This window comes from Rhipicephalus sanguineus, chromosome 5 (assembly GCF_013339695.2).
Source record: "Rhipicephalus sanguineus isolate Rsan-2018 chromosome 5, BIME_Rsan_1.4, whole genome shotgun sequence".
NCBI classification, from domain to species: Eukaryota; Metazoa; Arthropoda; class Arachnida; order Ixodida; family Ixodidae; genus Rhipicephalus; species Rhipicephalus sanguineus.
The window spans coordinates 204,092,656-204,115,972 of record NC_051180.1 but is presented as its reverse complement, the minus strand read 5'-3'; the positions used below and the strand labels follow the sequence as shown (position 1 = coordinate 204,115,972).

At 48.1% G+C, this 23,317-nt stretch overlaps 2 protein-coding genes across 2 annotated transcripts in view; one reads left to right on the top strand and one right to left on the bottom strand.

The window, feature by feature from the left end:
• The window catches only part of LOC119394579 (collagen alpha-1(II) chain), a gene marked incomplete in the record, with an annotated part of 1,710,759 nt that extends 1,698,373 nt beyond the window's left edge, over nt 1-12,386 (bottom strand). Inside the window, 1 exon segment of the mRNA XM_049415838.1 lies at nt 12,257-12,386. Coding sequence (XP_049271795.1) covers nt 12,257-12,371 — 115 coding nt within the window.
• A 4,568-nt stretch (nt 12,387-16,954) lies between these two features.
• LOC125758673 (uncharacterized) lies at nt 16,955-19,462 on the top strand. Its single transcript, XM_049416113.1, has one exon. It carries the CDS (start codon nt 16,955-16,957, stop codon nt 19,460-19,462), a length of 2,508 nt encoding a protein of 835 aa, XP_049272070.1.
• The last annotated feature ends 3,855 nt before the right edge of the window (nt 19,463-23,317 follow it).

Genomic DNA, 23,317 nt, shown 5'->3' with positions numbered 1-23,317 from the left:
GTTGCGTGCAAGAAGTGTTGGCATCCAGAAAAGGCGCGTTGGAGGAAGAGCCGCAATCAAAGCCGAAGCTCTGAATGGCGGGACTGGGCTGGTGGGGCGATGAGGGACGGATGATAGCCAAGCAAGAACTAGTGATAACACCGCCTGCATTGCGAAAGCCGGTCGGTTAAGCACAACGCTACCAGTGCTGTTTACGTGCCCATTGAAGAGGGTGTCGGCGCGCCGGCAGTTTAAGCCCGTTCGTGTAACTGATGACGCTGATGCTGGCGCTGGGTAGCCTGGCGGGAGCTGTACAACGGAAGTTGCGTGCAAGAAGTGTTGGCATCCAGAAAAGGCGCGTTGGAGGAAGAGCCGCAATCAAAGCCGAAGCTCTTAAATCGCGGGACTGGGCTGGTGGGGCGATGAGGGACGGATGATAGCCAAGCAAGAACGAGTGATAAGACCGCCTGCATTGCAAAAAGGTGCAGGTTAAGCACAACGCTGGCAATGCTGTTTCCGTGCCCACTCACGCTAGCCCTAGCTATTCCACAGCTAGGGGCTAGCGTAGCACTACATTTGTTGTTTTAGTCGAACATTCATTACGTGCTTTCTTTTTTAGTTTTTCAGTCATATTTTAATCAGTCAGTTGGTTTCAGAAGTACTTCAAGGTTACCACAGAATATGTAAAGTGCATTCTGACTTATGCCGGCCTGGCAGTTGGATGTTTGTATATATGCGAAGGTTGTATATTTCGGTGTGTACAGGCATGAATGCGCAGGTTATGTTGCACATTAATGGAACATGTCATGGTTTAGAGCAAGAAAAGGGGCAAAGAAAAAATTCGGCAGATCCCACGTACCGTGGGAGTCGATGTTATGCGAAGCATGCGGCGGGTAGGTGACTTTGGCCTTACTTTTTTTACTGAGCGACACGTTAGAACATGACGCTAAATATTTGTATAAATTTATACGCACACATACATATGTTGAGGAGCCGCATATGTGTTATATTGCCGCAAAGACTGCTTTCAATATGCTTTCCAACAAGAGGACCAGCGAGCCGCTATGTAAGCGTCTACAATGTCTCGCGCCTGCGCGCGCTTCTTGTGGCACCGCGGCGCTCCTCGTGCACGGGCTCGAGACAGTGCGGCTGATCTGCGAGGCGACGAAGAAGTGTGTTCGGGAAGAGACCACTTGTGTGGAACGCTTTAGCGGACTCTCATTTATTTCACCTACTTTTCTGGGCACAAGTTCGCCCATAATAAACCAGTGTTTGTTGTGACCCCTCTTGCAATACGTTACATTCTGGTGGAGGTGCGGGGTATGATTGGAAGTCCCCTTGGCGCAAGAGAACGGAGCCCTGATCCTCAACGATTGGAACCTGGCGAACTGACTCCAGTACACCAGCGTTCAAGCCGCCGCCTCCGAGGAGACCCGCCTGAATTCGGGACCGCTCCCCACTGCTCCGGCAACACAGGCAGCGTTCGCCGTCAACTCCAGAGCGATGGCCAGCCCGGTGGCATCATCTGAACTCATCGTGTCCCCACCGTGCATGCCTGAACCCTTCCACGGCGATGCGTTCGAAGATGTAGAAGACTGGTTGGAGCATTTCGAGCGGGTCGCAAAGATCAACGGCTGGGACGAGGCAAGGAAACTGGGCCGCGTGTACTTCGCGTTGGAAGATGCGGCGAGGTATGGTTTGAGAATCACGAAGCAGTGATAGCAACATGGGAAGATTTTCGACCGACACTTGCTCGCTGCGTATGCCAGCACCGATCGCCGAGAGAAGGCAGAAAACGCTCTCCAATCCAGGAACCAGCGCACGAACGAGAGCGTCAGCATGTATATCGAAGACATGTCCCGGCTCTTCAAACGCGCCGATGCGAACATGACGGAAGAGAAGAAACTGCGCCACCTGATGCGTGGAGTCAAGCAGGACTTGTTTGCAGGGTTGGTGCGCAACCCCCCACGCACCGTTGCCGAGTTCCGTGCTGAAGCCACGACCATAGAGAGGGCGCTACAGCAGCGTGCCCGTCACTACAACCGTGATGCCAGTAATGCACCAGTGGACGTCCTTTCGGTGAGCCAAGGCAGCAACAGTGAAGCGCTGAGGGAACTGGTGCGATCCATCGTAAAGGAAGAGCTTCAGAAGCTTCTGCAGCCACAAGTCACGCCCACAGTTTCTACCCTCGCCACCGTCATTCGTGATGAAGTTCGGCACGCACTTCTTCAACCGGAACCTGAGGCGCAACCTATCCGGCTCGAACAACCGCTGCAGGAACGTCGTGTACCAACGTACGCGGACGCTCTACGCCAACCCGCCGTGCACAATGCTTCGTTCGCAGCCCCAGTGGCCACCCCATCGGCTTCGCACGGCTCGCCCTTCTAGGAGAACTGAGGCCACGAAAAAGCGACGTGTGGCGCACACCTGACAGGACGCCGCTCTGTTTTCATTGCGGAGAAGCTGGACATCTTTACCGAATGTGCCCATATCGAAGAGTCGGTCTGCGTGGGTTTTCTGTAAATGCGCCTTGCCCGCGTAATGGTGAAAGACCCATTGAAATACAAGATTACCTGTCGAGGCATCAATTCCCAACGGCTAGTTTTCAGCACCAGCCAAGGTCACCAGCACCTACTCGGTATCGATCGCCAAGCCCCCGGCGTTCAAGTTCCCCATCTTCAAGTTCACCAAGGCGTCGTTCAATGAGCCCGCGGCAGGAAAACTAAAGCCAGCGACCTGGGGAGGCAAGGCCGCTGATGTTCGACAAAGCGAAGATCCTCCGTCAAGGCCCCAACGCAGCAGCGACGAGCAGAAAACGACGCCCACGATAAGTAAAGAAAAAATTTCTTCAGACTTGCGCGTTACGGTGGACGGGCGTGAATTGAGCGTTTTGGTAGATACTGGTGCCGATTATTCAGTCATAAGCTATGCGTTCGCAAGGGATCTAAAGAAAGTTTTGACGCCACGGAGTGGACCACAAATACGTACGGCTGGGGGCCACCTTATAACACCTCTGGGAAGATGCACTGCGAGAATCGGAATTCAGGGTGCTACTTACGTCGCTGATTTCATCGTGCTTCCAGAATGCTCGAGAGAAGTAATACTCGGGATGGACTTCCTGCTAGCGAACGGTGCCATAATCAACCTTCAGAATTCTAGCGTTTCTTTCTCGACGAAACTGGCGATAGACAAGAAGGAAGTAGAGAGCACTGCATTGCGGGTTATTGATAGGGACGTAACCGTGCCACCACGATGCAGTGTGCTGGTTGGCGTAAGAAATGACGCATTCGACGATTCCAAAGGTATAGCGGGTGGCAACGTCGAACTACTGCTAAAGAAGGCATTTGCATAGCTCGGGGCATTATTCACTTACGTGGTGGGTGTGCCAATGTTTGCTCACAAATTTCGGAAATGAAATTCAGCATGTTGCAAAAGGCACTGCCATCGCCTTTCTACACAGTTTTACTGCTGCGACAGATTTATGCAGCCTGGCGTCAGCGCCACATACTTCAGAAACTACGCATGATGTTGGAGCAGCAGTTTCGATCAGCCGAAATCTATCGCCAGCCGAAAGGAAGGTCATAGAAGACCTTATAAGAAATTTCTCACAGTGTTTCTCCACCTCGTCAAAAGTACGTCGCACGCAGGTCGTTAAGCACCGAATAATAACGGACGACGCAACAAGGCCAGTATATCAACACCCGTACAGAGTTTCACCAAAAGAACGAGAGGTCATAAAGGGTCAAGTGCAAGAGATGCTGGAGGACGATGTCATTCAGCCGTCCAACAGTCCGTGGGCATCACCAGTAGTTCTTGTCAGGAAAAAGGACAACACGTTGAGATTCTGTGTTGATTACCGGAAACTGAACAGCGTGACCAAGCGGGATGTATACCCTTTGCCGCGTATTGATGACACATTAGATCGGCTACGGCACGCCAGATATTTTTCGTCATTGGATTTAAAAAGCGGGTATTGGCAAATTGAGGTGGATGAAAGAGACCGTGAAAAGACTGCTTTCGTACCCCGGACGGCCTGTATGAATTTAAAGCACTCCCGTTCGGCCTCTGTTGTGCGCCGGCGACATTCCAGCGCATGATGGACAGTGTCCTCTCGGGCCTCAAATGGCAGTCATGCTTAGTCTACTTAGACGATGTTGTAGTATTTTCTGCAACGTTTGACCAGCACGTAGAGAGACTACGTTTAGTGCTTCAGGCTATCCAATCGGCCGGCTTGACTATTAAACCGGAAAAGTGCCAGTTTGGATTTGAAAAGCTGCTTTTCCTGGGTCATGTAATCAGTGCTGAAGGTGTCGGTCCGGACCCCGACAAGACTGCGGCCGTCGCACAATTCCCCAAGCCGAGAGACAAGAAGGAGGTGCGTCGATTTCTGGGCCTATGCGCTTACTACAGGCGATTCGTGGAAAATTTTTCGAAAATTGCCGAACCTCTAACCAGACTCACAAAAGAGGAGCAACCATTCATTTGGCATACGGAACAAGAAGCAGCTTTCAATGAATTAAAGGAACGTTTACAAGCGCCGCCGATGATCGCTCACTTCGACGAGACCGCGGATACCGAAGTCCATACAGATGCAAGCAATCTTGGTCTCGGCGCGGTGTTGGTTCAATGGCAAAATGGAGAAGAGAAAGTAATAGCTTATGCCAGCCGCACCCTCTCAAAAGCTGAAAAAAACTACTCCGCGACAGAAAAGGAGTGCTTGGCAGTAATATGGGCCATCAGCAAGTTCAGGCCATACCTCTACGGAAGGCCGTTCCGCGCCGTCAGCGACCACCACTCACTTTGCTGGCTGGCAAGCTTAAAAGACCCGTCGGGGCGACTTGCGAGATGGAGCCTCAGGCTCCAAGAGTACGACATTACCGTTGTATACAGGTCTGGAAGGAAGCATAACGATGCTGACTGCTTATCACGCTCGCCACTGGACTCTACTCCTTCAGAAGAGGACGACTTCCCATTCCTTTGTCTGGTGGAAGCTTCGGATATCGCCGAGCATCAACGAGCTGACACAGAACTGCTCCCATTGATAAAGTACCTCGAAGGGCATGACTCCCAAGTTCCAAGTGTATTTAAGAGGGCATTATCCTCATTCTGTCTCCGTGATAATGTACTCTACAAAAGGAACTTCGGACACAACAAGGAAAGTTCTTACTCGTTGTGCCGTTAGCCATGAGGCATGAAATATTAGAAGCTTGCCATGATGAACCGTCGTCGGGCCACTTGGGCGTCAGCCGGACATTCGCCAGAATTCGCCTGAAATATTACTGGCCCAAGCTGTTAGCATCGGTGCAGCATTATGTGAAGACATGTCGCGAATGTCAAAGGCGCAAAACACCACCTCTAAAGACGGCCGGCCTTCTCCAGCCCATAGACCCACCCGAGGCTCCATTTCGGCAAATTGGAATGGATCTTCTTGGGCCGTTTCCAATGACATCCTCAGGGAAGAGGTGGATTGTCGTCGCGACCGACTATTTAACACGGTATGCTGAAACTGGTTGCCTTGAGAGAGGAACGGCAGCAGAAGTTGCCAAGTTCTTCGTTCACAACATAGTTCTCCGACATGGCGCCCCAACGGTAGTCATTACCGATCGAGGAGCAGCCTTCACATCTGAGTTGATGCAGTGCTTGATGATGATGACTAACACCAGTCATAGAAAAAGCACTGCATACCACCCCCAAACGAACGGGTTGACGGAACGTCTAAACCGCACCATTGCCGACATGTTATCGATGTACGTGGACATGGAGCATAAGACGTGGGACGAAATCCTGCCTTACGCAACTTTCGCCTACAATACGGCCCTACAGGAGACCACCCGCGTCACACCATTTCAGCTGGTCTATGGCCGTACGGTCACTACAACACTCGACGCCATGCTACCAGTCGACAACGACAATTATGAGCCATCCGACATTGACGACTTCCTACAAAGAGCTGAAGAAGCGCGCCAGTTGGCGCGTCACCGAATACGTCAACGACAATCCAAGGACGCGAGCTACTACAACCTGCGCCGCAGAGAAGTGAAGTACCAGCCAGGCGATCAAGTATGGGTATGGACACCAATACGACGCCACGGGCTGTCAGAAAAACTCCTTCGACGCTACTTTGGTCCATATAAGGTTCTCCGCCGACTAAGTGACTTAACTTATCAAGTAATCCCCGAAGGACAAGGGCGCTCAAGACGGCAAAACCATGCAGAAGTCGTACACGTTGTCCGCATGAAGCCCTATTACGAGAGATAATGAAACATACCCCCCCCCCCCCCCCCCCCCCCCCCCCCCCCTTTGGTTACCACCCTCAATCGCGCATCGGGACGATGCGTATTTCGGAGGGGGACTAATGCCGCAAAGACTGCTTTCAATATGCTTTCCAACAAGAGGACCAGCGAGCCGCTATGTAAGCGTCTACAATGTCTCGCGCCTGCGCGCGCTTCTTGTGGCACCGCGGCGCTCCTCGTGCACGGGCTCGAGACAGTGCGGCTGATCTGCGAGGCGACGAAGAAGTGTGTTCGGGAAGAGACACTTGTGTGGAACGCTTTAGCGGACTCTCATTTATTTCACCTACTTTTCTGGGCACAAGTTCGCCCATAATAAAACCAGTGTTTGTGTGACCCCTCTTGCAATACGTTACAATATATCCAGTTGTGTACTGTTGGGTAACCCTGCCAATGGCAACGTGGGTATTACCAACACCAGAAGCGGTAAGCTGATATGTAGTGCTTATACGTGTCCCGAGAACGCACGCACGTTTCTCGAACACGTGTGCATGTGTGCAAGAAGTTCTTGACAGTTCTTGAACAAGGGCATCATCACCGTGATCAGTGAGCACCAGCAGCTGGCCATGATTTGTTATCGGATCCGGTCGTGATCGCGGAGACGAGGGGTTCATGTGTAGTGAAGTATGAGGTATAGTACAGCTGTTGGAAATCGTGGATGCCTCGGTCACTTCGTCCATAAATTGTCTGTCGATAGAGCCGGCGACATGTCGGAACCGGGAGTCACCCTTCGCGTTGGTGATGTATAGGCCGTCGACGCTGGTAGGCCTGGATAGTGCTACGTAGACCAACATCAGTGGATGGTGTTTGTCTTATTCGAAGACTACCTGGGCGTATGTCCCTACGTAGCCTAGTCTACAAAGCGGCTGTCAATCAATCTGACATCACCCTCGGTCAGCATGAGGCCGTCGCCCAGCCTCGTAAGTAATGAAGAGGACACTGCGTCGTTCTGGTGGACGAAGTGCACTGTACGGTGCGGTGATGTGGATATCATATGTAACTTTCGTTAATGTATTCCTCCTGGGTCGAGCAATGCTTCAATATAGCTTGCTGAATCATAGGAATACAAACGTAATGTTTATTAGACTGCTATGAAAGCGGAGCCAACGCTGGCACTACAGACGTTAATCTGACATGACGCCTGTATCGTAGGAGTACACATCGTAAGGGTATCATGTAGTGTTTATTGCTTTCTTGTAAAATTAGATAGCCAGCACTACAACCACAATTGACGTTGCGCCGATATTACGCATGCGTAGGCTGTTTTTCCAAACCAGTTTATATACCTGCCGTGGCTCAGTGGTAGAATACCTGATTGCCACGCAGAATGCTTGGGTTCGATTCCTGCTGGGATCCTAATTTTCATTCTTTCCATTCATTGAGTCAACGCTGCCGATGTTGGTTTTCCTTAATGCTCTAGTATTTAAGTAGTTACCAATATCTGTTCTCGCCGTTCCTGGGTAGATATATGCTGTCAATCACCTGTGGCGCATACCCGTACACCGCCGCCCGTGGTAAACGGGTATGTGCCACACGTGTCTATTGGCAAGGGTTTGAGGACGTACGCGACAGGATTTTAACGTTATTCATGTAATGAGCCGCAATCATATTCGTCAAATCCTCTTACCCTCCCATGCAAATTTTGGTCTACTCCAAGTTAAGGAGGCGATCATGAGAGCACCCAGACGTAGGCGGCTAGATAGATAGATAGATAGATACGTAGATAGAAACGCTCAAAGTGCCAGAGGTTCGCTAAGAAATGCTTCGCATTTAATATGTTCATGTAAGACAAAGGCATGAGATAAATAGATTCAGTGGCTGGAAATGAAAAGTGTTCAGTACTCTGATATCAAGGGCTGTCAGTGAATAGCGTTAAAGTGTGAAATTACTGAGAAAGAGAAAAAATCTATCATGGACTGCATTTACTGATCTTGATATGAAATAAGCTTTGTGATAACTTCGAATTTTTATGTTTATATGTTACCACACTGCATGCTACTGGAGCTCACACGTCACTGGCCAGTAGTATGCCACACTGTGCATCCTACTGGGCAGTGACGACAACTGGGAAGGGTAAATGTTTGAAAAGCTGCAGACCTGGAAAGCTACGTGAAAGATACGCGCAAGTGACCTGTTGGATTTTAGAAATGCATGGTGAATTCCTTGACGTAATATTCATATTCTTAACTTCATTTAACCATTCGAGTGGTTCAAGCAAAAAACATTGAAGCCACATAGTAATTGGCTGTATTGCCATGTGGTCGTGACGTCAACGAAGACAACAACTGGCGTGGTCAAGATGAAACTCTTTATTTGGCCGGACTTGTGGCCGCGAAATGAAAACTCAAACTACAGCAGTACACACTGTACACTGATAGCGGCGAACTGGCCGTCGGCCGTCGAAAGACTGCTCATGGCTGGGACGCGTTGTCTTTTATACATCACGCATCGAACTTTCAAGTGTCATCACTGGTGGTCGCGCAAGCTCTGGAATAATCTAGACTATCGGCATCCTGCGCGCAATCTTAACAAAGTGATCTACTACAATCGCGAAGCTTGTCGAAGCTTCGCGATTGCTTAGCGTTGCTAACCGTCCTTGCTTGTCAAACCCGAATACATCAAAATAAACAAGAAGAGGGCGTGGCAGTATTAATCACATATTAAGAGGACTGAAAAGTTCCTTATAAATACAACATCCTTGTGATGTTTCAAAAGCAGGAACAAATGTCATAACGACTTCAAATTGTAATATGGAACCACAAGGACACAAGCAAAATATTCAGATGGCACATTTTTGTGCCTTCCAGAGATATATTCGATATCAACCCGATGAGAGGCAGCAAATGTGCAAATGGGCGCAAGTCAAGGACAGCTGCGGACACGAAAATGATGAAACTGATACAACGATTGCGCTGAATCACCGAAAATGTAAGTTAACTTTTTAGCTGGTGTTACTTGCTGATGAACTTGTAACTCGAGCTATATTCTGGCTGTGCGTGTATGGCCTGATATTCAATAAGAGTGTGTTGAATATATGAGGTAAACGAGCCTGAATGGTCAGCTTGCGGAGATCCATCGTAAAATTTTTGAGAGACGCAATGTTGAAGCACTTGTTGTTACACAGAAGAAGACAACCTTTATGATATGCCAGAGCAACTTTTGGCTGTTAACAATATTTGCAGAATTGTGTTGTCGAATTTACATCCCGAATTAATTTTTTTCCCTTGCGTGCTTCCTCGTATATCTTTGTCTAAACAGGGGGCGCCAGTGCCACCCCGTCGATTGGTCATACTACGAGTGGGGCTTTGCTTTGTGAAAAGCAACATAAGAGCCCTATAAGTGGAAGCTAGAGGCAGTTGTACCGGCTGTAGGCGCTGGTCTGGCATGCATTGGCCTCCTGGCCATGCCTGGTTATTTTGACCCCCGGTAGCCGACACCTTGACCAGCTGTGTTTTCTCTTGAAGTGAACTGTGCATTCTAGTCGGCTGTCACTGAGCGTCGTCCACACTCGCGTACCCTCTGTCATGAATGACTGTGTATGTCAGCTGACTGCAAGTTGTCATATTGACATGAGCAAGAAAAGACATACATGGCGCTATTTGCTGTGGCTATGTAACCAGACTATATACAAACGGTAGACAGTATTAGCACAGAAAAATTCTTAAGTTGATCAAATCACTCTTCATTCATTCCAGTCATTACTGCAACAGCATGCTTTCCGCGATGTAGGAGGCTGCCTCATTCTCGGTTAATTCTTGGGTGCTTTGCCACGTTTATATATTTATTGCCTGCAGTGAAGCCATGCTTTAGGATGTTTTGGTGCCCTGTTCAGTGCTACCTCTTGATATCTGACTTATTTTCTGTGCTGCTATTTAGCATGACTTGCTAAAATACCTATGGATCAATAGAATATTTGTTCTTCTGCTCATTTATGTCCATTGTATTGCTTTGTTTGAAAGATTTCTAGAAGGAAATAAATATAACCGTATAACCTGATGGAATAATGCAGTTTTCATCGGGCCGAAAAAAAAAATTGTAACTGATGAGCTTTTTGAGCTAAATCGAGAAAACTTTCCTCTAATATAGAAAGCTGTTATACAAATAACTCGTATATCTCAGAATATTTTTCGGTTTTTTTTCTTACATTTTGGATGCATATTAAAAATGTTCCATACAATGTTCAGTAAATCTTATTTTCATAAATATTCTTGCATATTATATCTTATTATTTTTCACAGTAACAACATTGAAAAATGCAACCACTTAGTTTTAAATTGATATATAAATCTACACTCTGTCTATCATGATATTTATAACAAAAAATAATTACCAAAACATACAAAATGCGGCCAATCTTCCCACGGTCCCAAAAGAGTTAAAAAGGTAAATGAACAGTTTCATCAATGACTTTCGCAGGCGCACAAGTACTAGAAAATGTATTTATATCAAGAGACGAGCCAGTATCCTTGTTGGTGAAAACTAATGTGAAGTGCCTTTAAAATCTTGAAAAATTCAGATTGATCAGTTGCGACACCGCTACAGTCAGTAAGCAATGTGTCTGCATTAGAGCTAGGGTTTAGGATGCGCCAATATTTACGATGGTTGCTAGTTTGGAGAAATGAGAAATCCTCAATAAAAAGTGACGTTACGTCCATTTTAGGAGTGACTGCCTTCCTGAGCACAACAAGAAGACTGAGTAGTAAATTATTTAAATAGAAAGTAGCCGTAAAGTAGCATTCGATACGTGCCTATTGTTTCGAAATTCCATTGAAGACACGCCGGCTACATTTATTCAGCAATCGCTTTCGTGACGTTTCTGTATCAATTAAAATGTCTCGTTGCTTGGAAAGACCAAGAGAGGCGAGTATTGTCGAACATTGGACGGCAGGCGAGTGACGCCAGTTTCAGTGGTTCCTCTCGCCGTGGTTATGTTCACCCAGAGTTCTTTCATTTGCACTCGCAGTAAGCAGCTGCCGTGATGCTGGCAGAGTGCGAGGTACGATAATCTGCGAACACTCGTGTTTCCCGAGCCAGTTTTCGAATGTCCATTGCTCCATGCAAGCTAGCGTAAAACATCCGAGTGCGACGAATTAGTGCGTATTGTAACTTGGCGGAAATGTATCTTAGGTTCCGTTAGGCAAAATAAAACAAAAACTAGCTGAATTTTCGAAACAATTTTGCTGCAACACCTCCGTCCAGTGTGTGACATAAGGAATTTAACACAACACTCTTGCGGCGCGTCTTGGAAATACTTATTCCAACAGATTATATTGATCCTTCGTTACATGTATAACACTGTTTGATGATATACACAAAAAAACCAACCGTAAACATACTAGAATAAGGTGATACCACAGCGACCTCGACGGGAATCTACATCTACGTCTGTCTTCGTTCTGTTCTGATATTCTGATGCATAAACCAACGCTAACAAAGGCTGATTTTTGTTAACGTTAGATATTATTTGCATATGCTGTGCATATTAAGCGGTAAATAGCCAAATGTTTTTTCACCATTGCTTTAAGTGGGCCCTACGTAAAAAAACGTGAAATTATGCCCATCTAACCGTGTCAATGCTATGCTGCGTTACGAAGTGGAAACGAAATGCTGCCTCATTACTTTATTATTTAGTTGATATTTTCATTGAAAAAACTCTTGAAAACAATTCCGCTTCACTAAGAAATCGGGGCAGGCCAGCGAAGCTCTCAAAAAAGAATGTGGCACAAATCTCTTCCGTTACGTCTGCTTGTTTTCAGATTTTTATATTTCTGGCCGGACAATATTTCCTCTCCTCTGGTTTCTAGTTGATGCTTCTTGTTTTTAGCGGAATGGTCTACGGCAGTAGAAAAGCTCCTGGACGGAAAGCGATTATTGTCAGCTTTCTGCGAGCAGGTAAAGAGATGGATGTATAATACACGGGGCAATCCAAACTTAGCTTTGAGAAATAGCTGTAAATGGCGCTAGCAGTAGGTGCTAAAGCGACCTACCATCGTCAGTCTGGTTGTTCTCAATGACGTAGTCGTAGTCGACCTGAGGTCTTGCCGCTGCATCGGTTGTGTAGGCCACAACGCTCAGGAGCAGCCAGGCGAACACGGCGTCCATATCGCTCTCGGCGCGAATGGCAGCACGGCGGCCGCGGCTCGGCGCTTTTGAGCAGCCCTCCCCTCCGCAGGGAAAGCGCGCCGCTTTCTCTCTCGCAGTGCGCCCCACCAAACGGGCCTATCACCCCGTAATGTCCCGCGCACGAAGAATAGGAGCTCTCGTGGGTGCGGGCGGGCGGGCAGCTTCACTTCAAGAAGATAGTTATATGCGCACTGCGTTCAACGAAAACTACAGAAGACGCATCAGGTTCGGAGCTACCCCCTTACGGAGTGGGAAGGGGTTCACACGAGACCACCTCAGAAATATCAAGAGCGCATGTGAACTGCTCATTTATTCGTGATGGAGCATTGCAACTTCGTTTCATGGTGCCATCAACAAAATAAGTATAGAGCTATTTCGGCGCCCATCCTTCGAAAGTACAGAATCGACTCACTTTATCGGCTCAGAATCAACGAGTGTGACAAAGTGGGCGTGTTGGTCAGTCATCCTAGGAATGCTTTCTGGATAACGCAGCAAAGCACGCGCACGAGAAGACGCGATGGCAAACAACCACTAGCAATCAACAATGAAAATTTTATTTCTAGGACGGGTCGAAGGCATACAACAACAAAAAACTATGTTCGCAGCCATATCACTTCTAATGCGCAACGTGGCTGCATAACAAAATTTTATACCAGCAAATCATGGTAATTCTACGAAACTTGAACAATACAGTCAGTGATGGGCAGTATCGAAGATGCATTTATCCGAGATAGCCTACGGGTATCTTGCACCTACATCGTGATACATTTTCCGGGATGCGTATCAGTTCCCGAATTTCCAATTCACCAAACAATGTAGCGTGTAACTTATTACACAAGATGCTGATATGGCAACTTCAAATCAAACCAAATCAAATCGAACTTTATTTCGTCCACAAGTTTGTGTGTTATGGAACACGAGGGCTCGAGAAAAAATTGGCCGCGTATCTGCGTGCTTCGCTGCAAATGTCGTCTAAAGACGATAGAAGAGGCGGTGCGTAAGATATGGACGCCATCTGGCAATACGTCGGGAAACATGAGTGCTGTGTTGCGGGCTGGTAGTGCCGGCGCAGCAGCAGTCGAAGACCGGCGGTGACCAACGCGACCGGTGGGGACGCCAACCAGACCGAACACGCGGTTTCGCGCGATGCGCTGACGCAGAAGAAACGTCCGCACTCAACGAGTACTCTCCACACACTCTTTTACTTACACGTCGCCTGCGTAAAACAGGAATGCAAGAGCGGCGCCGCATAGCATTTGTACAGTGCAATACTGAACCGAAACCGAAACACAATAATGAGCTCGTGCAGAGGGCACACAGGAAGGCAAGTTTCAGCGCAGTCGCATTTTCAGCGCAGCTTTAGAAAGTAGGGTCTTTGGAATTAAGTATGTATGCATTTTCTATTAAAGAAACACACCACCTAATACTTGCCTAGTGATGTTGCGCCTCAGATATGCGTGATATTTACTTTTTGATTGACAACGCTCACAAGTATGAACAGCCGTACAAGTTCAAGATGGCTGGCCCTTGGGCAAGTCGTTCAACTTTGGCCGAGTGGCTGAATCGAGGGACGTGCCGACAAACAGAAAAAGAGACAGACAGAAAGACAGACCAAAATTTCTCTGTTTAAGTATCCCGAGAAAAACTATCGTCTTTAAAAGTGGAACTATCCACTTGAGAAGCCTAGAGCCCCCGTTTTACAGGGCATACAGCGAGAGCGCAAAAAAAACATATACAGTTTTATGGAACATAACACTTAAGCCAATGTCACAGAACAATACAATAGTTACAAGAAATACAATACAATATTATATTTATACAATGATAAATCCTTCCGAAATCATGACAACAAAATGAGCTTTCCTTTACACAATTTTTAGGTGAAAAAAAACAATAAAATTTGGAAGTGTATCGAACAGAAGCTGTATACTCTACAAAAAGAAAATGGATTAATTTTTGGTGACAAAAAACGCTTTGATTGCGTGGTTTCCAGTTGTTTTCAAGTCAATACCACATTTATGCAGTTCATTCAACAGTTTTGGAAGTGTATGACGAAGCATTCGTTGTGTTAACATGAGGCATGAAAATGGCATTTTCCAGATATCATCATTACGGGTATCATAAGCCCTTGTAATCGGTGTCAATTCGGATAATGCACGAAGTAGTCCTTCTGTATCATGTTTATACTTCCTGGCTAGATTTAATGAGTACAAGTTATGAACTGACGTGATATTGTATTTGATATACAAGGGTTTTGTGTGCGCAGTTTTTTCAGCACACGCCATGTGACGTAGTGCTTTTTTTGTAACATACAGCTGGTTGAGGTTCATTAGCGTTGTTGTGCCCCAAACTAAACAGCAATAGTTTAAATTAGAAAGAAATAGTGCATTGTAAATATGAAGTTTGACGGCTGTTGGCAAGTAGAATTTAAATTTCGCCAATATTCCTACTACCTTAGCTACCTTCATAGCAATATGATTTACCTGAATGTCCCAAGATAGATTCTTTTGAAAAAAATACTCCGAGGGATTTTACTGAATCAACAATTTCTATACGCGAGTTTCCCAAAGTAAGATTCAAAATGGGCGGTTCAGGTGATTGTCGAAGAGTGAAGATAACGGCTTTTGTTTTGGCTGTGTTGATATCAAGCGAATTGATTACGCTCCACTTGTGTAAGTCATCGAGAGCTATGTTAATGATACTTTGAAGAGTATCATAACAATTGCTGCGAAAGACAATGGTTGTATCATCCGCATAAGTGATGTATTTTGCTCCGTGGTCAGTTTGTGAATTGTCATTTATCTAAAAGTTGAATAGCAGTGGTCCGAGAATGCTCCCTTGAGGTACACCTGAGGTAATTGCTTTGTGCCGAGATAAATTGCCTTGGATGCAAACACATTGCATTCTATGTTGCAGATAGGACGTTATAAATTAAAGTGGTGTTCCTCTAATTCCATATATTTCAAGTTTTTTTGTCAGTGTTAAGTGATTTAGCCGGTCGAATGCCTTGGAAAAATCAATATATATGCCAGCTATTAAACTTATTTCGTCAAATACTTTTAGAATGATTTCTTTTTGCATGACAAGGGCAAGTTCTGTTGATCTCCCTTTTCTGAAACCAAATTGAGTAGGGCTGATTAAGTTGTGCTTATCCGCAAACCCAATTATTCTGGCATAAATGATCTTTTCTAAGCCTTTAGAAAACGCGGGAAGTATAGAAATTGGCCTATAATTTAATAAATTATTCACTTCTCCACCTTTAAAAACTGTAGTAACTCTTGCTATTTGCATTTTCTTCAGAAATGCACCTGTACTGAGAGCAAGATTACAAATATGCATGAGTTGAGGTAGTATGATATCAAGAACATACTTTACTGGCCTGATTTGAATGTTGTCAATATCGCATGTTAAGCTGTTCTTGATAGATCTATACACATTTTCTGTTTCACTTTCAGTTGTCGGATTCATATTATGCTTGCCGAATTTCTGCAGATGCTGTTGAATCTACCGCGGGAAAGCGTTGGCGGGAAACTCCATGCCGCGCACAAGGCGCGCGAAGAAGCGGGCGTAAGGCGGGGCTGCTCGTGAGCACGCAATAAAAGAAAAGAAGAAGTGTTGAACCAGGGCAACACGGGTGTCGGCCTCTTCTCTGTCGCTACATTATTGGTGCCGAAACCCGGGAGAAGGCCGACATCCTACGTACCGTACCGAGGATGGACAAGCTACGTAGGCATCGAGGTACCCTTCGCGGTGCCACTACCCGACTCCTGTCTGAGACCACCGAGATCCTCCTGCAAGGCACAGTACCGTCTTCCGCCGACTTGCAGGAGCTCATCGACGGGCTTCGTGACAAAGACACAGCTCTTGCCAAACTGGACAAGCAGATCGCCGACGCCCTTGATGGTGAGTAGTTCGACGAGGAAATTATGGGCGCTCTGGATTACCATGAGAAGATCGTGAAATTCATCAGCAGGCTTCGGTCCGCGATGAACGCGCGTGCAGCGGTTGGTTCTACCGTCACCGAACCCAACCAGCCGAGGCATGCGGGTACAGTTGACGGCGCCAGCAGCTCCATGGGAGCTGGCCACTCGGAGGCCATCGGCCAAGACCTCGCCGATCCCACTAGACCACGAGCACCGGGTTTGCGAGTCGCCTTGCCGAACCTTCAAGTGCCCGTCTTCAACGGCGAGAACCGTGAGTGGCAGGGGTTCTGGGAGCACTACGAGGCGACCATTCACACGCACCCCGATCTCACCGGTATCGAGAAGTTCAAGTACTTGAAGACGTACTTGGCTGGCGCTGCGAAGCGGGCCATTGAAGGAATAAGCCTTACCGAAGCGAACTACAACATCGCCGTCAAGGTGCTCACCGAAAGGTTCGGGCGAAAGGATCTTCTCATCGACGACCACATCGACAGCCTCCTTGCCATCGAACCAATCGAGACATCGTCGCAAGTAACAAGGCTTCGTGACCTGTACGAGCAAATACAGTTCAGGACCGGCTGTTTGGAAAGTCTTGGCATGCCGTCTTCAGAGTACGCGGTTGTTTTGCACCGGGTGCTGATGCGCTCATTGCCAGAGGACCTGGCGATCCAGTACCGAAAGCGCACAAAGACCGGCGCAGACGCCGCGGACTCTGCAGTCCAATCGAGAGACGAGCAAGTCAAGGCAATCTTGAAGTTCCTTCAAGTGGAAGTCGAAAGTAGAGAGGAGAGTCTAGCGTCACGCGAGAAGGCCACTTCAGGGAGACCGTCACCTCACCTCACCACCGCGGACACCTCACCACCGCCACTTCTACCGTCCGCTCTAGCCCTGACAGCCCGGTCATCATCGCCAGGGGCCACTTCAAGGCCTGCACAGACAATATGTCCCCTCTGCGGCATCTCAGGCCACTTGACGCGTAATTGCCGAGCCGCCCTATCCGCAGAAGAAAAACACCAGCGCCTTTCCAGCAATAGCTGCTGCTTCAGGTGCGGGAAGAAAGGGCACATTGCTCGTAGTTGCCGAACCGCAGCCTGGCTTATGTGCGACCGATGCTCAGGACGCCATATTTCTGCTGTGTGCGACATCTGGGGCCGACGAGGGTCCGACAGTCCACAACCGACTGGAGCTGAAACCCGAGAGGCGGCCACACAGCGAGAAAAGCACGTAACAACAGCTCCTGCTAGCAGCACGCGTTCGTCGTCGGTGTTGCTACAAACCGCCACAGTGTGGGCATCCGGAACCCGTGGCTGTGTGCCAGTGCGACTGCTGCTTGACACCGGCAGCCAACGAACGTTCATCCGAAAAGACTTGTCGCAGCAGCTTTGCCTGCCTTCCACTGGATATGAAGAGATGGATGTCTACACATTCGGCGGGTCAAAACACCCACGACATTACCAGTGCCGAAGGGTGAACGTCACGCTCTGTGCACGTATTGAGCCGATCGTCGTCGATGTTGAAGCTCTGGAGATGCCAGAGGTCTGCACCGTAAAGGGTCCAGCTTTAGAGCCAAACGTCATCAATATGATGCGTGACCGCAATCTGACCTTGGCTGACGAAGTTCAAGGGCACCAACCTCAAGACTCTACGATAAGCGTTTTGATCGGTTCAGACCACTACTGGAGGGTAGTGATCGGACGCGTCGAGTGCTTAACAGACAATCTGTGTGCAGTTGAGACCATATTTGGCTGGGTCATTCAAGGAATGTGCGCTAACGTCTACCATCCTTCGACACCGCGTAACATCAGTGCAACTGCCTTGTTCCTGGCTTGTTCCGACGACTGGCGCACTGAAGTCCGACCTGGAGACGTATCAGAGATGTGGCGCTTGGACGCCATCGGCATAACTGACGGACAAGAAGACGACGTCAGCCAGCACCCAGCGCTCGTCCACTTTCGTAGCGCAATACACAAGAGCGCAGGACGCTACGTCGTGCCGCTCATGATCAAGACGCCAGGTCTCACGTCTTGTACTAACCGAAGTGTGGCTGAAACGAGGCTCAAGCGTAAGCTTCAGCGGTTCGAGCATCACCCAGAAGTTCTGAAGGAGTACCATGCCACCATAGGCGAGTACTTCAAAGAAGGCCATGCGGAAAGAGTAGTGCCGTCGGCACCCCTTGGACAGACCGTCGACTACCTGCCTCACCATGCGGTAGTCCGACGTGAGGCAGTGACTACAAAGGTCCGCGTCGTGTTCGATGCCTCATCGCATGAATACGGTGAACCGTCTTTGAACGACATGCTCGATAAAGACATCAAGCTGGGTCCTGAGCTCTTGCAGCTACTCTTGCAGTTTAGGAGCAGCAAATTTGTTCTCACCGCGGACATCCGAAAGGCGTTCCTCCAGATATGGATCCGATCGGAAGATAGGGACGCTATTCGCTTCTTATGGATCGACCAATTACCGACACGTGAGCATCCCGTCCCAACCATCATCGAGTGGCGCATGACCCGGGTCCCTTTCGGAGCATCTCCTAGCCCGTTCTTGTTGTCAGCAACCCTACAGCACCACCTCGAAACATGGAAGTCGAAGCACCCGGACATCGTCGCCCGCCTACAACGGTCATTCTACGTGGACGACTTAGTCATCGGCGCGTTTTCCGAAGAGGAGGCATTGGAGATTTACCGAGAAGCGAATGCTATCGTTACCGATGCGGGAATGGAATTGAGAAAATGGTGCTCAAACTCCCGCCTTCTCTGCGACCAGTTCTTGAACGACGGCCTCTCACTAGAGAATGTCACCGAGCAGAGCTCGAAGTCCAAGGTGCTTGGTCTGCTGTGGGACCGCCCATCAGATGACATCATCATCACTACGCAAGGCGTAATCACGTTCGTTTCCACTCAACCGTCAACGAAGCGAACCGTGTTGCAAGCATATGCCAGGCTATTCGACCCACTGGGCTTCGTCGCTCCATTTCACGTGACAGCTCGTATCCTGTTGTCGTGGGTGTTCCACGTTGCGCTCATTGCCAGAGGATTCCACGTTGCCTCGCATGAGCATCGCAAGATCAGGGACGCGCTACAATACATTTGTTCGCTGACGCCAGCCCTCATGCGTATGGAGTCGCAGTGTTCGTACGCCAACCACTAGACGATGGCCGTGTTACCGTCCGACTCCTCATTAGCAAGTCTCGCCTTGCACCACTAAAGCCGATGTCTCTACCACGCTTAGAGCTTCTTGCCTGTCTTCTAGCGTCGAGATTATGGCATTACATTCAGAAAATACCCGAGTTCTCGTCATGTGCCGCCTCCTTCTGGACGGATTCAACGATAGCGCTACATTGGATCTCTGGCGATGCTCACCGTTTGGAGACATTCGTAAGGAACCGTGTGCAAGAGATTCAGACTGTGACTCGACGCTACAATTGGCGGCACTGCGTGAGCGCAGACAACCCAGCAGACCTGCTGACCCGCGGAGTATCGGCAGCGGTTTTAACACGAGAGACGAAGTGGTGGCCGGCACCTCCTTGGTTGACCAAACCCGAGTGCAGCTGGCCTTTAAGTCCTTCCTCTGCGCTGACGGTTTATGACCTGAACAGCGAACTTGCGTCCGTGTGCCCAACCGCAGTCTCACCGCAAGCTATACATCCACACACACCGCTACTGGACCTCGAGAAGTACAGCTCACTCTCCAGGCTTCTCAGAGTAACTGCCTGGAGTTTGAGGTTTTTCTGCAACGCCTCCCGAAGGCAGGCATCCTTGTCTGGGCCGCTGACGTCCCTGGAACTAGATCACGCGGAGAGATACTGGATTAAGTTTGCTCAGAAAACCGCTTTCCCAGCAGAGGTCGCTGCACGTCACGCGGGCCAGCCGTTGCCAGCACGTTCAAGTGTCCTAGCACTGCGGCCTGATATTGACCAGAATGGGTTGCTCAGAGTTGGAAGCCGCTTACAGGAACTTCAGGGGCCAGAGGAACTTCAAAAACCCATCCTATTACCAAGTCACCACGTGTTTACACGGCTCTTGATATCCGCTACATATGTCCGTCTTCTACATGCCGGAGTTCTCGTTACGCTTGTGGACCTCCGATCAAGATTTTGGATTTAAAGGGAAGACGAACCGTTAAGAAAGTGCTTCAGTCGTGCTTGGCATGTCGCCGCCTACGTTGCATCCAGCGTCAGTCCCAGTGGCACCACTACCGAAAGACCGCATAATGGAGACGTTATCGTTCGACGTCGTGGGAGTCGACTTTTGCGGCCCTCTTTGTTCTCGGTCTACTCGACAGTCTGCGAAGCTTTATATTGCCGTCTTCTCCTGTGCGGTGACACGGGCGGTGCAGCTAGAATTAACCTCGGACATGACAGCACGAGCATTCATCCTTGCCTTTCGTCGGTTACATCCAGGCGTGGCATTCCATCAACAGTTTACTCGGACAACGCCAGGACATTCCTCAGCTGTTCCGAACAACTGCGATCGCTGCTCAGCGAGAGCGTCCAAGACCACGCAAGTGCCCACCGAATCAAGTGGAAGTTCATCGCCGAACGAGCTCCATGGTGGGAAGGTTTCTGGGAGCGCGTCATCAGGACAATTAAAGATGCGCTGAAGCGCTGCCTTGGACGAAGCAGCCTCAGTTATGAAGAACTGCTCACTCTGTTAGATGAGGTAGAAGCGATAGTAAACTGTCGCCCCCTGACGCAACTCTGCGAGGACACGGAGGATGCAGAGGCGCTGACGCGATCGCACTTCTTAATTCGCAAGCGTGTCGTGGGGCTACCAGCAAAGACCAACGGCTGTTTGCCTAGTTCTACCGCGCCTGACTTGCGAAGGCGGATGAAATACAGAGACGAGCTTCTGCACCGATTGTGGAAACGGTGGAAGAACGAATATCTGCTTCTCCTGCGCTCCGCTCATCACTGCCCGCCGTCGTCGTCATCCCATCTGCGCGTTGGTGACTTGGTGATTGTTAAGGACGACAACGTGCCAGCGCTGCAATGGAAGCTCGGCAGAGTGGTCGAGGCGTTCCAGGCCGGGACGGAATCGAGAGGTACTTCAAGATTGCATTCCCAAACGGTCAGCAAGTACGTCGCGCCGCTCAACGGTTATACCCTTTGGAGGCAAGCGAGCACAGCGCGGCCCCGGGAGGATGTTGAATCTACCGCGGGAAAGCGTTGGCGGGAAACGCCATGCCGCGGACAAGGCGCGCGAAGAAGCGGGCGTAAGGCGGGGCTGCTCGTGAGCACGCAATAAAAGAAAGAAGAAGTGTTGAACCAGGGCAACACGGGTGTCGGCCTCTTCTCTGTCGCTACAGATGCCATTTATTGCCTCCGGGGAATGAGAGCTTGAAACTAGATTCACAAAATAATTATTAAAGTCTTCTGCTAACTCAGCTCCTTGTTTAATTTGATTGTTCAGTGTTAGCTGATGAACCTCTGCATTTCTTGATCCTCTATTTGTAGTTCATTGATTTTCCTCCACATTAAGTCAATTTTTTATTGTTCCCAATTTCGAAGTAATTGTACAGGTAGTTTTCGTTTAGCATTACGCAGAAATGCATTAGTTTTGTTTCTATGCAGCCGAAATGTATCCCAATCAGCTGCACTACGCGTTTTCAAGAATCTATTAAAAAGTTTGTCTTTCTTTTTAATCATATGAAGGCACTCTTTATTTACCCATGGCTTACGCGCTTTTTAATTTTTTATGCATGATTAATGGAAATGATTTCGAATATGATTCAAGAAATAGGCGCAAGAATTCATCATATGCACTGTCAAAGGTGTTAGATTTGTATACGGTATCCCATTTTATTTCTAAAAGGCTGTTGCGAAACTTCTGCAAGGTTTTTTCGTTCATGTCCTGAATTTGTTTTTGCGGTATAGTTGTACGGTCAGAATTAGGCGTTTTCATCAACAAAAAAATGGGTAAGTGATCACTGATGCTTGATGCCAATACGCCACTAATAACTTCGTACTCTGGTAGGTTGTTATAAATAAGTCAATTAATGTTTTGTTGTCTTTGTCACTCGAGTGCATTCCCTAATGACATTATTTGCACAGTATGAAGATAACATGGTGCATCACTTGTGTCTAGAATTTGAGTAACATAACATGTCTATGTTAAAATCTCCACCTAGTATTAGCACCAGGTCATTCTCGCTTGCATAGTTCAACAGACCTTCCAAAAGTGCAATGAATTCATCGACGATTCCATCTGGAGGGCGGTACATGACAGCTATGATATATTTCTGTGATACAATTGCAAGACACTCTGCATCCGGCGTTACAACACAATATTCAGGAAGTAGGTCACAAGCAATGCACTTTTTCCTATTTAGCAGCACCCCTCCACCACGCTTCTCCTTGCGGTTTAGGTGAAAAGTATGGTAATTGTCATTTATTATGGCCTCGCAGTCCGAATTCATCCATGTTTCAGTTAGCATAATGATATCAAATTCAAAACAAAATTGGTCTAAGAAAGTGTTTAGCAAGTCCTCTTTATGATTACCAGATCTGATGTTAAGATGGAAGCACGATAGTCCACCAACGACTTTGGAAGCTGCGAGTATGTTCACATGTTCGGGTTGCAGTGCCATTTTGGGTATAAGTCGTGGTCAAAGGCATATTACCATTCAATCAAACTATTTTCGCAATGTCACTCTCACTGTTCACGCGAAGTACCCTAGACTGTTCATCCTTACGAGCAAAAATCTTCCCATTCCTTGTCCAAACAAATTTCCATTCGCATGCCTTTTTCTTGCTGATTGCCATACCAAGCAACCTTTTGAGGGCAGGGCAGAGATGCTCGTTAACAAACACTGGCTTACTTGTTGAGTGACCAATGTCATTTGTTGATAGTTGCGAAGCAATAAACGCTGGTATCTCAAGCTGATACTGTTAGGCCTACTGAGTAAAACAAAAAGTTAGCCTCGTCTCATGTTGAAGTCGACAGCACTTTCAGTTTAAGCGCATGATCTCAGAAAAAAGTTATCTCAGAAACTTGCGCAACAGTC

Excerpts from the sequence above, each read along its gene's own strand:
- LOC125758673 (XM_049416113.1), top strand. The coding sequence starts at position 16,955 with ATGCGCTCATTGCCAGAGGACCTGGCGATCCAGTACCGAAAGCGCACA.